The 15,758-nt window shown below is 41.5% G+C and overlaps 1 protein-coding gene across 2 annotated transcripts in view; it reads left to right on the top strand.

Moving 5' to 3' along the window:
- Positions 1-822: 822 nt before the first annotated feature.
- GPC6 (glypican 6) overlaps positions 823-15,758 on the top strand; it is a 1,097,931-nt gene continuing 1,082,995 nt past the window's right edge. For both annotated transcript variants that reach the window (XM_034758270.1, XM_034758269.1), the window contains exon 1: positions 823-1,398. In XM_034758270.1, the coding sequence (XP_034614161.1) occupies positions 1,239-1,398 (160 nt within the window). In that variant the 5' untranslated portion in view covers positions 823-1,238. The remainder of the gene's footprint in view (positions 1,399-15,758) is intronic.

The following is a 15,758-nucleotide window of genomic DNA, read 5'->3' as shown; positions in this document are numbered from 1 at the left end:
TACTGCCGCTACTCCTGTGTTAGGGAGGGATTGTGGTGTTTTCATGCCAAGTCCTGGGGTTGAGTTCCTTGCATTGGTGGCTCTCTTTTCCCACTCTACTAACTAAGTCTAAGCACTTGGAGTAGGGTGTTTTTTTTTTCTTTCTTCTTCTATTGCCCTGGGAAGATGATTTCCAGGCTCTTTCTTGATCCCACCTTGCTCCACCCCCTGGCTCTGATATATAACCAAATACAGATCTTGTGTAAATGGCTCCCATACTTTTGAAGAGAATGGAGTTGCACTCGCTTACCTCAAGTCTGCGTTGAGTACCAGATATTTTAAAGGTTAGACTAATGTGAATTTAACCTTTGGGCCATATTCAACCCATGTAAATCCACAGAAGTCAAGACTTATGCCAGGGATGAATTTGGGCCCAATAATAATATGTTATATATTAGATCTCGTGTCATTTTTAAAACACCTAACAGGTTGGTGATTTGCAATCCTGGGGTTGGTTAGCTGTGGTAAGGGGAGACGTTTATTGCATGGTGTCCTTTTCCTTCCCGTCTCCTGTGCCCGGAGATCCATTCCAGGTTTTCCTTTTCGCTCTGCTTCTCTATTTCGCCTATGCAATGTGTAGCACGTTTCTCTCTCTGTGTGTCTTTTTCCCTCAATCACTGTGTCTGTCTCCAGGATTTTTCCCTTCCTACTTCAGGAGGCTGCTCCTGCAGGCTCCGTCCGCGTGTGTGAAGCAGAGGTTCCCCTGGATCCCGTAAATACAACCCTATATGGACTCTCACCCACCCACACAGAGTAACACCACCAGAGGCGCGCGCGCACACTCACACACACTTGTGCATTCTCCAGTCCATCCCCACACGGGCAGACAGGGAGTGAGGGCTCGCCAGCCTCACACAGGCAGGCACAGCTCAGTGGCTCCAGGATTTTGCTGCCCCTGTCTCGGGACTCCGATCCGCAGCAGCCAGCCAGACCTGTGTGTGTCGCGGAGGGGTTGTTCGAACTGGGAAAGAAGAAGCGGGCGGAGGGCGGCCGCTGCTGCTCCTGACCGCTAGTGTGTGTGCGCACATCTCCCCTTCGGCTTATAAAAGTTTGCCTCAGCAAGCCGGGGGGCTCCTCGCTCCCCCTCTGCTGGGGGACCCCGTCTGCTCCTCACCCTGGAGGCACCTCGGCTCTGTTCGCAGCGGGTGAAGGTGGGACCGTTCCCCGGGATTTATTGAGCTGGATTTGCATTTTGCACCATGTCTTCTTGGATCGCGGCTCCGCTGGTGGCTTTAACCGGGCTGCTGCTGTCACTTTCGGCCGGGGCTGATGTGAAGGCTCGGAGCTGCAGTGAGGTGCGGCAGGCGTATAGTGCCAAAGGCTTCAGCCTGGTCAATATACCCTTTCAGGAAATAGCAGGTAAGGACCAAGGGTGGGCGGGATGGGATGGAGGGGGAGGATGTGGCGAGGAAATGTGTCTACGTGTGGTTACAGCATCCCACCAGCTTCTCCTTCCTCTTTCCCTTCTGGATTAGTTGAAATGTTGTTCACTTTTGCCTGGTCTCTCTCCTGCCCCCCCCGGGCTCCTTACCCGGGAGCAGGGGTCAGCTTTTCTCACAGCCCTGCACGCTGGGCGGCTGGGGTCGGGAGCCGGGGCTATGAATTGCCTCATTGTGTGTACACAGTGAATTTGGTTTGTCTTTTTTTTTTTTTTTTTTTTTGCTCGGGACAGTCTGACAGTGACGGGACCCTCCAGGAAAGCGCGCGCCAGAGGAGGGGCAGGCTCTGGGAGGGAGGGAGCGCTCAGCGCCCCAGCCGCGATTACACGGGTGGCCTTTGGAAACTTCTTAGAGTTGCTGCTGGGTTATTAAAGCCAGGGAGCCGTCCTGATGGTGGGTCCTGCCTCCACTGCCCGTTCCTGCGGGGAGACAAGTTTGCCCTTTGCCAGTGGGGGCGTCGCGGGGATGGGGTTCTCCCCACTGCCACCGGCGGGCTCCTCTGCCTGCAGTTTGGATCAATTTCTGGTTCGCTAGAGGATCTGCACATACATTTGGGTTTTACGTGAGGCAAGAATTTACAAACACAGTGAAAGCGACTCGTCTCATTATAAACATGACTCCGGTTAATCAAGTCTCAGCACAGACTCCCACGAGCGAGCACTGAAATCAGCCCCAACCACCAGATTCCTCCACCCCCAACCAAGAAAAGGAGGGGAACCTGAGCAGCAGCAGCTGCTGGGGAGAGTTTCCCTGCTGTTCTGAAACATTGTTACAACAGGTTCATTTCAACCCTTCTTTCTAAAACAGGGATTTTTTTTTTTCAGTTTATTTGCCAGATTTTAGCTCCAACCATATATTCATTGCATCTCTAGGACTGACTGAATAAAAACGTGTCCGGGAAAGAGAATCTTTTGGCAATCGGAGAGTAGAGCAAAAGAGAGGCAGGGGGATGACTCGGAAATGCACGGACTTGGGCTGCTCAAGCCCTCCGGAGAGTAATCCGCTTTGCGAACTCCTAACACTTTGCTGCTTGATTCTCTTGTTTGCGCCGTGAATTGGGCACTCCGTGGTTTGTTTCCTCGCTTTTTTAAAAGTTGGAAGCAGTGAATTTTTCTCTCTTTGGATTAAATAATGCCAGTGCTGCTTACTGTTTATTATCTGGCTCTTTATCATCATGATGTAAACAGTGTGGTGCAAACATCTAAAGATCTTAAACGTGCCAATCCATAGAACAGGAATGCTGTTCCACAATATCGATACATAAGGGTCCTCCAGATACCCAGGTGTAAATGAACATAGCTCCACTGAGTTCCCTGGAGCCATAATTAAGAGGCACACCAGCTGAGGATCTGCCTCATTGACACATTTTGGACAGGGATGGGAGAGTGAGGGGCCTATGCTTATGGCAATTCAGAGACCCTCTCTTCCTCCAGCTCAAGCTCTTGCTCTGCTTTCTGTGCTCCTTTTGGATTTCTTCTCGAATTGCTAATCAATTATATGAGAGCTCTCCTATGAGCCACATGCCCTCCGAGTTTCTCAGTCATGCTTTCCCTTCACTTACGGTAATTTTCTTCTCTCAGATTGACAGTGACAGGTCTAAAAATCCTAGTGAATTTCAAACTTTTAATGGCTTTGAGTAGATAGTTCTTGTTTTCAGCTCACCCAGAAGTGTTAGTTTCTTCTCCACTTTTTATTTTTTATTTTTTAAATCAATTAAGCGTGGCCATGCAGTTTTTTAAATATCTTCCTTAAGTGTCAATTGAGCTTACAGGTTTCTATTAGTAAGTACTGATACCTAATGATTGGTTGCTAGTCAAATATTCATAAATAATTATAGTTAAAGCCATGATTTCTATTATCATCTCCTCTTTTATGCTTGTGGAATACAAAATTGATGCAGCTGTATATGTTATTTTTCCTAAGCATCCTAACTTTAAAATGCAGTTGGCTTTCCTTAATGTTTAGCTATTTTGAATCTGGGTGAGATGATACTTTTAAGCAGCTTACTTGTAGACTGTGGTATACTTGATTGTTGGGAAGACTGTGATTATATTGTGTTTAGGTAATGTATTTAGCAGTATGCTGTTTTGCACATGCTGCTGAGTGCTTTTGTAATAATTGCTTGGGAAGGCTACCCTGTTGTTAAATGGAATGCTATCTATTTGTCATTAGATCTAATTATTATAAGCATTTAATTACAACAGCCAACATAAGGATTTTATGGTGCTTGGTTTGCTTGTTTGATTTATTTTCCTTTCTGGTCCTTTTTTGACTTATATGAACTATAATTGCTGGTCAGTGAAACAATCTATTGCAGCATTAGTGGGTCAAGGTGCATCAGATTTCATACATTTGAGTAACTGCTTTATTTTCAAAGGAATTCGATGTTGATCATTTGATAGTATGACTGAAAAGTAAATGATGCATAGTTTTATTTGTGTTTTTGGAGTTTAATATAGTTACACTTTAACTTTTGTTTTTTAAGAAGCTACCTTTTCTACATTGGACTATTTGAACACATATATTAATGCTAAGCTTGTGTAAATAAGATAGGTACCAGACATGGAGGAACCCAAGTTAAAATCACTTGCAAAACAAAATTTGTTGAATACCAGCACACCTTATATACATAAATTAATATTAATACACCATTGTTATTGGGATTTGCTTCTTGTAGTAAACCTGCCCCCACCCCCAGACAAGACTTTTTAGATAAGCTCTGTTCACACTAATACTTCTCTTATTATTTTTAAAAGTTTTGGGGAAAATATGTTTTTTCATAATATTTCTAGTGTTGCATATGCACTGTAAGACTGTTTTTTCTGTACAGTATTTTGATACAAATGAAATATGTGTTAAAGTCAATGATAATGTGATTATAATGAGTTTATTTATTTGCAATTATATTGTAGGCTCTTATTTTAGTGCTAAAGTGTTCAATGCGACTTGTGCAGTACCTATCAAATGTAGTGACTGACCCTACAATCCTAAATATCCTGGGTTTTTGGGGATGTTGCTCATCGAATTCCAGTGCTGCAAACTACTTTGGAGTATTGCACAGAGAGGTATTTTCAAGCACTTAGGGCCAAACACTGGTCTTGTGGCAAACTTTGCCTGGGAGTGTCTTGGTGGAAGAATCCTCACTCATGTGTTATCACAGAAAGCAATATTGCAATACATATAATATTGATACAGATTTTCTTCCAGACATCGATATCCCTGGCACAGCTGACAGTAGCTTCAGGATCTACTCAAGGATACCACAGTAAAACTTGTCCTCTTGTAAAACTGCTAGTGAATGAATTCCATCTCTCATAGATACGATGAGAACATTGCATCAGAGTGTCACAAAATAACCTTTGTGTAAAAATATTGAAAGGATAATGAATTTGTCTATTTAAATGATGGTGTCACAAATACAGTAAAATTATTGTATGTACAGAGTACACTTCTTCAGGCTTCTTGTGAAGGATGGTGTTATAGTGTGTGTGTGTGTGTGTATGTAAGGATATCAGAATCTGACCCTTTAAGATATTTTATATGAAAGTGAAATGTCATAGTAAAAAAATCTGTCAACAATACTTGTTAAATTCAAACCACGATGTCAGTAACTTTAAGCATCTGACTTAAGGCAATGAAAACTGAAAGTTCAAAGTTAAAATTGGAGCATGTCCTTAACTCACACTGTTCAGAATAAAATGCTCCACAATTTAAAAGCCAAGGTGGTGTCTGAATTATGCTTTTTCTATTTAAATGAGATCCTTAGTCTTATTTAAACCTCTTTGTTCAGTTCCCTTGTTTACTTAAAAAATGAAGTATTTTATAGCAACATTTGAAATACAGATTGTTTACCAAAGAGATCAGGATATCTGTTTTGGAGTAAATCTTGAATAACTGAGTAATTACAGTGCTCCTTGGAAAAATTATTGAAAGGTTTGGAGTTCTAAATATCACTTCAAAAGTCTGTAAGTCTGTTCTCCTGTGGAAATGAAGAGCAGGATAAGATTCAGTCAGCCAAGAGGCACTACAGTGAAATTAGTCAGAGCAGAATCAAGCCCTTTATTTTGAAGGTCAGGAGTCTCCTGAAGTTAATTTTGACAAAGTGTCTTTACAATGGCGAGATAGGGAGCACTGGATTAAAGAAAAAAAAGCCCCTTCACCACCCAAAAGAAAACAAACAACTCCAGCTTGTTGTAGGCCCTAAAACAATAATTAAAACTACTGCATAATCATTCATGTAATTGAGATATTAATTTGTGTCAGAAGCACCCAAAAAGCTTTTTCTTAGTGTTTCCCCCTCCTTACTTATCCTTAGAATGCAATGACTGGTTGCCAGAAGACCATTGGGAAAGCCTGGTGGTCAAACTAGTGTCAAGCAACTTATTATTTAGTTGTAAGTTCTATTGCCATCTCCATTGAAGTCAATGGGAACTCTGTGAGCAGAGTGGCTGTATAACTAGACACAAAGGGAGATTGAAAAAGGCTAAGGACCTGCTTCAGATCTCTGAACAGTACAAATCAGAAGTAATGACTGAAATCAGTGCAGTTATTCTGTTGTAATTTTGTGAAATCAATATTGAGCCCTTAGAGATTAATGCATCCTTGAACTGTGCTCAGTGCAAAGACTGAAGTGGGGATGGGATTTTATGTGATCTTTGCACTGCCCCTGTGCTAGAGCTGCCATAGCCTGGTTTAGCCCTGATGCAAGTTAGAATAGCCTTGTGGGCTGCCCTAACTTGTGTCTGGCTCATGATCCCCATGAACCATTCCAATAGCCAGGACATAAATAATGCTGTTGTCACACCTTCCCACTTTGGTAATGCCCCGGCTGATTACCTGTTCTGGAGGCTTCTTTAGGGGGTGGGAAGTGCCTGCTATTCTGACTGCAGCAGCTGGGAATACCCAGTGGAGGAACTATTATGGCAGCTTTACAACCACTTAATGCCAGCAGATCCTGTGTGAAGTGGCCACAGGTCAACCATTAATTGAGTCCTTAGGTTATGTCTACACGGCAGTGCAAACCCAGGGTTCAAACTCAGGCTGAAGCCTAACCTTGCTTCCATCTACACACAATTCATGATAACCCAGGGCTTGGACCCAGGGTCCCAGGACCCCATGGTGGTGGAGAGTCCAAGCCTGAGGACCCAGGGCAAGCCCTATTGCTTTGCAATATAGAGGGAGCCCCACTGGACTTGTGCTCTGGGAGTCCACTAAAAGTGTTTCTCAGTTGCATAGGCTGACTTTCTTTGTCTTCTGGCCAGTCAAACTTGGTAGACAATCAAGTTTTCCCACACTGTACCACAAACAAAGAGCCGGAGCAGCCACATTTTAGGAGGGTGGTAGGAAGTCTGGGATACAAGTAGTTGGACTTGAGCCTGCATAATACAGTGTAGACACTGGCGACCCAGGCTCGGATTTGGGTTCAATTATTTCTAATCTGGGGTTACAAAAATGAATGTAGATGCTCAAGCCCGAGGTTAACAAACTTGGATGTGTTAACTTGAGTTCTACTAACCGTGGGCTTACACTGAGGTATATTCTGCAATAAAAGACCTGTGGCTGTGGGGCTATAAAATTGAAATATAGATGCTGAGGCTGGAGCTCGGGCTGTGAGATCCCATGAGGCAGAAAGGTCCAAGAACCCAGGTTCCAGCCCAAGTCTGTTCGTCTACACTGCAATTTTATAGCCCTGCACCCCTAGTCTGCTGACCTGGGCCAGCAGTGGCTGTGCCATGACTCTTTTATCATAGTGTAAGTGTACCCTGAGTGTCATTCTGTCCACTATTCCATATTGTTTTTACATTGACAAATAGCGAGAAGATATTATATAACTGGGGTCGATAACCTTTGGCATTTGGCTCACCAGGGTAAGAACCCTGGCGGGTCGGGCCGGTTTGTTTACCTGCCGCGTCCGCGGGTTCAGCTGATCGCGGCTCCCACTGGCCGCGGTTTGCTGCTCCAGGCCAATGGGGGCTGCGGGAAGTGGAACGGGCCGAGGGATGTGGGAGCTGCAATCGGCCGAACCTGCGGATGCGACAGATAAACAAACTGATCCGGCGCGCCAGGGTGCTTACCTTGGTGAGCTGTGTGCCAAAGGTTGCCGATCCCTGTTACATACTGAACCCAGAAAAATGGAATAGTTCTGAATGCTTGTTGGATAACTATATAATTGCTTTTTTTAAAGAGAACTAATTACCAAGTAGTACAGAATGAAATCAATGGGACTACTCACTACATACTGATAAGCATGTGCATAAGTCTTCTCATGATCAGGGCCAAAGCCCTTTTAGGCCATGATCTTGCAGTCACATATGTACATGCTTAATGTTACATACATAAGCAATCCCATTGAACTGAGTGGTATTACTCACTTGATGATTGCCTCTGAAGCAGCTGGCATTGGCCACTGTTGGAAGACAGGATACTGGACTAGATGGACCAATATGACCATTTTTATGTTCTTATGTACTTGTGCTCATAATGTTAAACACTTATGTAAAGCCAAGTCACCATCTGTATTAATTTTTTAAACCATCCTTTAAACAGGCCAAAATTGTGTTTATGTTCATTAGTTTCATTTAACTCATAAAAATTGCTTTCGGACTGCGAACTTAAACTTTAAATCCCAAGTTCTGGATTTCCAGAGCATGATTTTTATGGTGGAATTCTAAATCCTGAAAAGAGGGATTTAAAATGGAGATGTCACTAGCAGTGCTATAATAATTAGTGTAACACTGAACCTCAGTACCTTGTACTATTGTACTGTAGTTATTTTTTACTTTCTGTTTACATTCAGATTTACAATTGAAGAACACATATAAAGCTACAGTACTCTTACATTACTAAGTGGCAATGTGTTAAACTGTTTTACTGCTACTTTAGTACTTATTTCATCATATGGTATTTTATACTGTTCAGAGACTTGGTGGTGGTCAGACACCAAAGTGGTCATGCACTGTGTTAAAAGCTCAGGCCATTCTTTTTATATGACTGCAATAAAGAATATATGCATTTCATTAATATTATGACTTGGCTCTCATAAAAGGTTGGTTTCAGCTGAATGTACTGTTACTTGCAAATGGCAAATCTTATAATAAGTGATCAACAATAAAAGCTTTTCTAGATAATTTGTCTTAAAAATTACCACCTGCTATTTCTTTTGAATGACTTGAGGATCTTGCCATATCACTTAGAGATCACTGGTTTATTCTGAATGATATATGTTAGAAAACTATGCATACTAATCTTTCTTTCTGCTTAGTAAAGTAAAAATGTATAATTATGTTAATGTTTCCAGTTGAAATAAGAGGCTTGGTACTTAAAACTCCATTACAGTGCCAAAGTATCTACACTCATATTACTAGCAAAATGAAATTACATTTTCAATGAACTATGACTTTGTGATACCCTTCATACCTGGTTAATGGTCCTATCTCTCTGGAAAAGGAACGTTCAGCTTAGAATAGTGACCATTTGTACTACCAAGCATAATGATTTTAGCAGTTTAAAAATGTATGTCTACACTTACTCCTAAGCACTGCATGTCAAGGCTAGTGTTTAAGAGCAGGATAGCTATGCTAAACTGGCGAATACATTACAAGATGCCCAAGGAATTGAAAATGTACTGCAGATAGGAGCAAAACATATACATGGTAAGATTCTTGAATTTATAGTTTTCTATATGTAAGACTTTAAACCTGTGGAATTAAAGTTAATTTCCTTTGCAGTTTAATGCTACAGAGTTCCTTCAAGCACACCAGAAAACTCAGAGTTATTTCTAAGAAAACGGAATCTCTTTTTAGCCCTTGGTAATAGAGTAAAACTGTTGTTAAGACCACCAGCCCTCTGAAGTGCAGTTTATTTTCACTAACATGACCTTTTACTTCAAGCAAAGTAAAACAGTGCTTTATTTCCTTGAAAGATTTTGAAATACTGTTATTTGGAAGAAAGAGCATTCTAGGCAATTACTGTAATTCTAAACACAATAGATGCAAACAAAACCAAGAGTATTACAGATTCTACCCTGCTCAGCGTTAACTCCTACTGCTAACTATTCAGACTTTATATTACACATCACAGACCCTGTCTCCTGTGAGCTAAGTTAGAAAGTTATTAATAGTACCTGAACTTGCTGCTTAGAGCCTTTGGGAAACATTCCCTGTTAATCTGCTGTAGGTACTACATGTGTCCAGAAGGAGGCTCTACTGTGTAACTTCATCCTATAGAGAGAATACCTCAAGCTACATTTTAGCCCAGTTATTGTGGAATTGATTTTCACGGCTCATGACAGAAGCTGTTTTCAGCCCATGAAAAGGAAGTGGCTAAGGCTGATACTCCTAACACAAACAGCAAATTGCTCTATGGCTTTCATAGGCTGCAAGGTCTGTTACCTTAAAGTTCTAATGGCCTTTTAACAGTGTTTCCAGCTGAGCAGCAGATGTAAAAGATACTGAACACTGAGAGCTAGGGTTTTTTTTCCACTCTGAAAGAAACATTTTTACAGACACTGTACTAACAATGGAGCCTAGGACCTGTTCAGTGACCTTTTGAGTTTAAAATAGCAGGACAAATCTTCTGAAATTAATTGAAATCTTGACTAGTTTTTACAGGTGCCTTATAGGGATATTACTGTTTCTTTGGTAAAATGTGGTTAGTGTAATAAAATCTTGTATATGTAATCGTGCCTGTCATCCTGAGTGATCCCAAAGCAATATACAAACCATATATACAGAGCACCAGTGAATTGCAGCCACTTCTGGAATGGAAAGGCAGAAAACAAACAAACAATGGCACACTACTAAGATGGGTATTTACAGACCAGACAGGATCTCCATTTTTGTGGTTACATCACATGCATTAATAAATGGTCTAGAACTCAATTTATCTGCATCAGAAAACTGAAAGGCTGAGTCAATCTAGTCGGCTCCTACAGTTCCAGGGAATCTAGGTATTTCAAACCTGAGGCTTAATCAATTAAGGTATATCGTCCAACTCAGAAGCTAGAGATCAATTTGAATGTATATCTCCTATCTGCTGTAACATCGGGCCAGAATTCCGACGGTATATGGCAATACCATTGGTCATAGTTACCGAGCTCGCTGCCCTTCTGACCCTTTTCAAGGTGTCTCTAAGTGCACCCCAGCAGGTATCAGGCCTCATGCCTTCACCTTTCTGGAGTGAAATCTTGTGATTCTTGGACTCATAGGCCAAGTCATAGGTTCTTGTACCCTGAGTTCCAACCATGCCTACTAACGGACCCAGTACCTTCTTTCTTTTCGGAGTCTGTAGCTAGTGGTGAATACAGTGACCCGAAACAGCCTTCCCCCATTGAGGAAGTATGATTCTTTAAATCCAAGCAAAGTCTTTGAAGTTCTTTTCCTGGATTTGGATCTGCTCCCCAAAACCAGTTTGGAAAGCTCAGCTGGATGTTGGAGGTAGGATTTCAAAGTACATATCTGTTACAGTGCCCAGCAAACACTTAAGGACCATGCATATCAGGATCCGTCGCACATTTCCTGACGATCCTGTTACTGAATTAACTCTACATATGAGCACACAGGAAACATCCTTACAACAATCAAGCAAAGATAACAGAATAATAATTAATAAATTATTACAGACCAGCTCCAAATCCTGTGGAAAAGGTGCTGATGTTGTGGTGAGGGGACAGTCTTGTGCACATTGGGGGGGCTAGAGGGCCAGGAGTGCTTCTCCTTCCCATCAACTCCTGGGAAAATGTTCATTGTGCAATCACCCTCTTAAAATATATCTTCCCCTCTCCCAGTGCTGAGTGCTGTGTAGAGGGCTGAAGAAAGGGAACACCAAAGAACTGCTGTAAGGCTGGTTAAGGGGTTGGATGAGGGTAAGGGAGAGGGAGCAGAACTTCTTTCCACTCATGCTGTTGCTCCGACTAGGTCCTAATAATATAGATTTTGCTATTTTTTTCCCAATTAACCAGAGTGCAGTGATGCTCCCTAGCGACTTAACCTGGAAGAGATATTAGTGTATTTCTATGATGATTTCTTCACCTGATAGAGTTGCATTAGTAGTTCCACTGTCAAACATTTACTTCAGCTTCATAGCTTACTACCTTCTACAATATTATTGCTACTCTGAGCTGTGGCTATTTGTCAGTAACGAGTTATTGCTGCTCAGAGTTGGGAAAACACATGTAGTTCTGCTGGCCCCCAGCTATACTGAGTTGAGGGGCATAGATGTTCCATAATGGTTAATGTGACTGCTTGACATTCACTAAGGATCACTAGAAACTTTAAGTGTTAAGGTCTTTTCTCAGCTCCTGTTTAACACAGCTATCTTGGAACTTGTGTTTTTTCACTCCTGCTGTGCTGCTAGGACTTGTCCTATCCTCTCTGAAGTCCTTTTAGGATGAAGGTAGATGGCAGTCTATTCCTGATAGATGCCTGAAGAGCCTGTAGTTAGGAGAGGCCCTTTCTCTCAGAAGACTCGGGGGAGGGTACAGAGTGGGGAGCCATCTCGTTCAAGTTGTTAGGAACAGGAGGAGGATAAGCCAGTGGATTTCCTCAGAGATGTCTAATCTAAGAATGCAGCGTCCTAGGGTTGTTGGAGGGATGGGGACAGCTGGGGAGTAGATAGGGAAAATGAGAGGTTGGGTGGATAAGGAGAAGCTTGAAATCAAAGTAGCTCCTGCTTCACTATATGAGTTCAAAATGAAACTGCAAGGAATCCCATTGTAAACTGAACCTTGCAGCTGTTGTACCATCCCACATATTATCGTCACGTGTGCTGTACACACTGGTGATCTGTGATGGCTACCAATTAGTTTCCAGGGAGTGTTTTTTAACCTAAAAAGCTGTAAATGATTTACATCCTGGCAATCTGATAGACTGCCACTTTCCCTTTGTGGTGGTACAGTGGAAGTTGCGATGGGCTGGAGCTACATTTGGTATACTTTAGAAGGGTCTGCCAGCAAGCATTCTTGTGTGGTATCCTTGTTTTTGGAATTTGTTTCTGCCTTGGTGATCTTCAGGATATAGCTATAAAAGTCACCTATTCTCCCAGGCTTTTTGCTTGGGGGCTATGAAGAGGGCTGGACGGAGTCAGATACCTTGGTGATAGGTACCAATATAAGAACCTGCACTGGTGATCATCGGAAGGAAACTAGGGACCATTTTTTTCATTGGTCTTATAGTCATCATGTCTTCATACCTCGTATGTTGAGTTTTGCACCTAGATAATTGGGGTTTATTGGAAAACTGGGGTGGTGGTAGATGAGAATGCAGTTTGATTTATTTATTTGTTTTGATTTTTAAGAAGCTCACTGCATACCAGATGACACCCATTCAAAGTTCTGTGCACCTCTGACAACTATTTTAAACAAAAACACAATAGTGGAGATATTGAAACATAATTTGTCCAAAGCAGTAGCACTTCTCCCAGCCTATCACATCTCATCTAATCCCCAGTCAGCAGGCTTTAGAGGTGTTCATTTTTAACTTTGTGAGTGTATTTGCTTTTACATTTGTGTTAGTACTTACAGAGCTGGTAAGGTGCAGTAACAAATGAAAATAAAGTTGTGATTTCTACATACACTTTTGACAATGGTCACACTTAAAGTTTCTTTCTTTTCTCCCCTTTTAAGCATTTAAGAAATCTCTCTCTAACTGATAGACTCTTTCAAAACAGAAGAAACTTTAAATACAACACAAGTACTGTAGAATGAATAGGAGTACTTGTGGCACCTTAGAGACTAACAAATTTATTTGAGCATAAGCTTTCATGGGCTACAGCCCACTTCATTCTTTTTGCGGATACAGACTAACATGACTGCTATTCTGAAACCTGTAGAATGAATATGTACTATATAAATATACACATTGATACACTTATAAACAATTGTACACATAGTATAAATATTTCCTTCCCTAAATTTACAAATACACAGGCCAATACTGATCTAAAGTACTAGATGCTTCTATGTGTGAGCAATTTTGGATCCTGGGATGAAAAGGGCAATATAAAATCAGCATAGTAAAGAAAAAGGAAAAATATCTCTTCAGTAGTTTTTGGCTAATATTGTATTTTCTTTAACCAATTAGAGCTGTGACCATTTACATTGTTTTTATCTGCTCTAAACTTGCATAGCATGTGTGTATTTTAAATAGTTTTGAAAATGTAAAAGAAAAAAATAAGGTAGGCCTAGTTGAGAAAACTTCTTTAAAAACAAATCTTCTGTTCTCATTGGTAAAGCAGAGACTCCTCTGTTAGCAGCAACAGCTGCAAAAAAAGTAGGAAAGGCAGACTACACTAATATAAGTTGCAAAATGGGTTGCAGTGGCTCAACCGAGATTTAGCTGTTTCTGAGCAGAAAATCAAAATCTAATTTAAAAAAGAAGGTATTTAAAAACTTGGCAGAGGGAGCTTTATTTCTTGAATTGGTGAAAAGCCAGGAATGATATTCTTTGACTGCTTCTGTTACAAGATAGTCTGACATGCTGGCTATGGCCTAGCAATTAGCATTGTTAATTGAATACGTAGAACATAACTAAAATGCATTGATTAAATGCAAATACCTGTCTTTAAAATATAGCCTGGCTGATGCAGTGAGAAGATACCCCAAAATGTTTTCCTGAAACTGAAAACCGAAACAGTGATTAGTTTGTTCTTAAAGCTGATCTTCAGAAGTCAAAGTCCTTTCTTTCAATAAGAACCCCCAAAACTCTTTAGTCGTTTTTTACAGAGGTGCCCCACACACTATAAAATGCACATAATTTGACTCTGACCTGGCTGGTTGTGGGTACATAAGTTTTGCTGTTAGCAGTATCAGAATAGTGCACTAAAGACCTAAGACCAAATTCGTGACCTTTTCCATATCCATACAACCCCATGAGGTGTAACTAAGGGCAGGATTTGGCTAGTGTTGTCACCTGCCTGGTTTTCACCTGGACAGTCCGAGTTTCGGCTTGTGTGTCCAGATGCCATTTGCCGAGCGTGGATGTCCAGTTTTTTGATCTGTGACAACCCTAAGAGGAAGGAAAGAGGCAGCGGAGCAGCAGCAGCCACTGCCACCTCCGGGGCCATGCTGCTCATGCGACTTGCCATGGAGTGTGGCCTGCAGGGATGGGGCCTTCAGGGAAGAGGCAGAGAAGGGAGCAGGGCCTGGGGAAGAGTCAGAGAAGGGGGTGGCCTTGGGAAAAAAGGCAGAGCAGGGGTGGGGCCTTGGGGGAAGAGGCGGAGCAGGGGGCGAGGCCTCAGGAGTCTGGGTACCAGCCATTAGAAAGGTGTCAACTTTAGATTTGGCTGAGATTTATTTTTTATATTTTGCAGATGAAAAATACGAAATAGAAAGGTAAGTGATTACATGTCTAGAGCTCTAAGACAGATGAAAAATTGTATAAATAATGCCTACTCTTATACTGCCTGAAGTTACCTGCAAACCCACCGGCCTCACTGAGGTACAGGCGTGGGAAGCAGGGTTTACTGAGAGTACTATTTGGCCCTATATTTGGTGGGTTTTTGTGCAGACAATGCCAGACTCTTACTTACCCAAATGTAGACAAATATGACAATATTATTATTATTTATTTGTCTAATAGTAGTATCTAGAGGTCCTGATGAGGATTAGGGCCTCATTCTACTAAACACTGTACAAACGCTTAGACTTGCGGAACCGCAGGAGTGTTCTGATCCTGGCATTATTGAAGTACACACTGGCTTAAACACACTTTTCTGTTACACAAAGAAAGAAGATAGTATAAATAAATATTCTCATTTTTTGAAAATAGTCCTTTTAAAGGACATCAGCTTTATATCCCACTGAGATTTCTACAGTAATTGATTGATCCTTTGTGGAGACATCTTTGTACCTGGTTAATTAGGAATTTAGAGTCTGAGTTTGCTTTTTTAAAGCTGCTCCAGCTGGACACTGTAAATCATTGTCTAGAGTGCAATCAATGTAGAGTACAGAAACCATCCCTGCATAGTGCCAAACCACAAATTCTTTACACCTTGTATGCCAAAATCTGGTTGCTGAAGGATACTTAAATGAATAAATACAGATCATTGATCAAGAGGAGCTTTTTCTTATACAGGGGGTGGATTTGAATTGTTTCTCTCCACTGATTTGTACACAAGAGAACAATTGGTAGTTTGTCTACATTCTGCAGTGCAGCACAAATAAATGTGATAGAGTACATGAAACCTCAATAAAGATGCTACAAATGCAAAGTAAGTCTTTTAAAATTGCAGGTTGTGGGCAGTGTTCTCTTTCTTAGATATACCATGACTCTGTCAGTTATGTTA

Source organism: Trachemys scripta, chromosome 1 (assembly GCF_013100865.1).
Source record: "Trachemys scripta elegans isolate TJP31775 chromosome 1, CAS_Tse_1.0, whole genome shotgun sequence".
Lineage (NCBI taxonomy): Eukaryota > Metazoa > Chordata > Testudines > Emydidae > Trachemys > Trachemys scripta.
The sequence above is the reverse complement of the archived record's forward strand: the minus strand, read 5'-3'. Positions and strand labels throughout refer to the sequence as shown.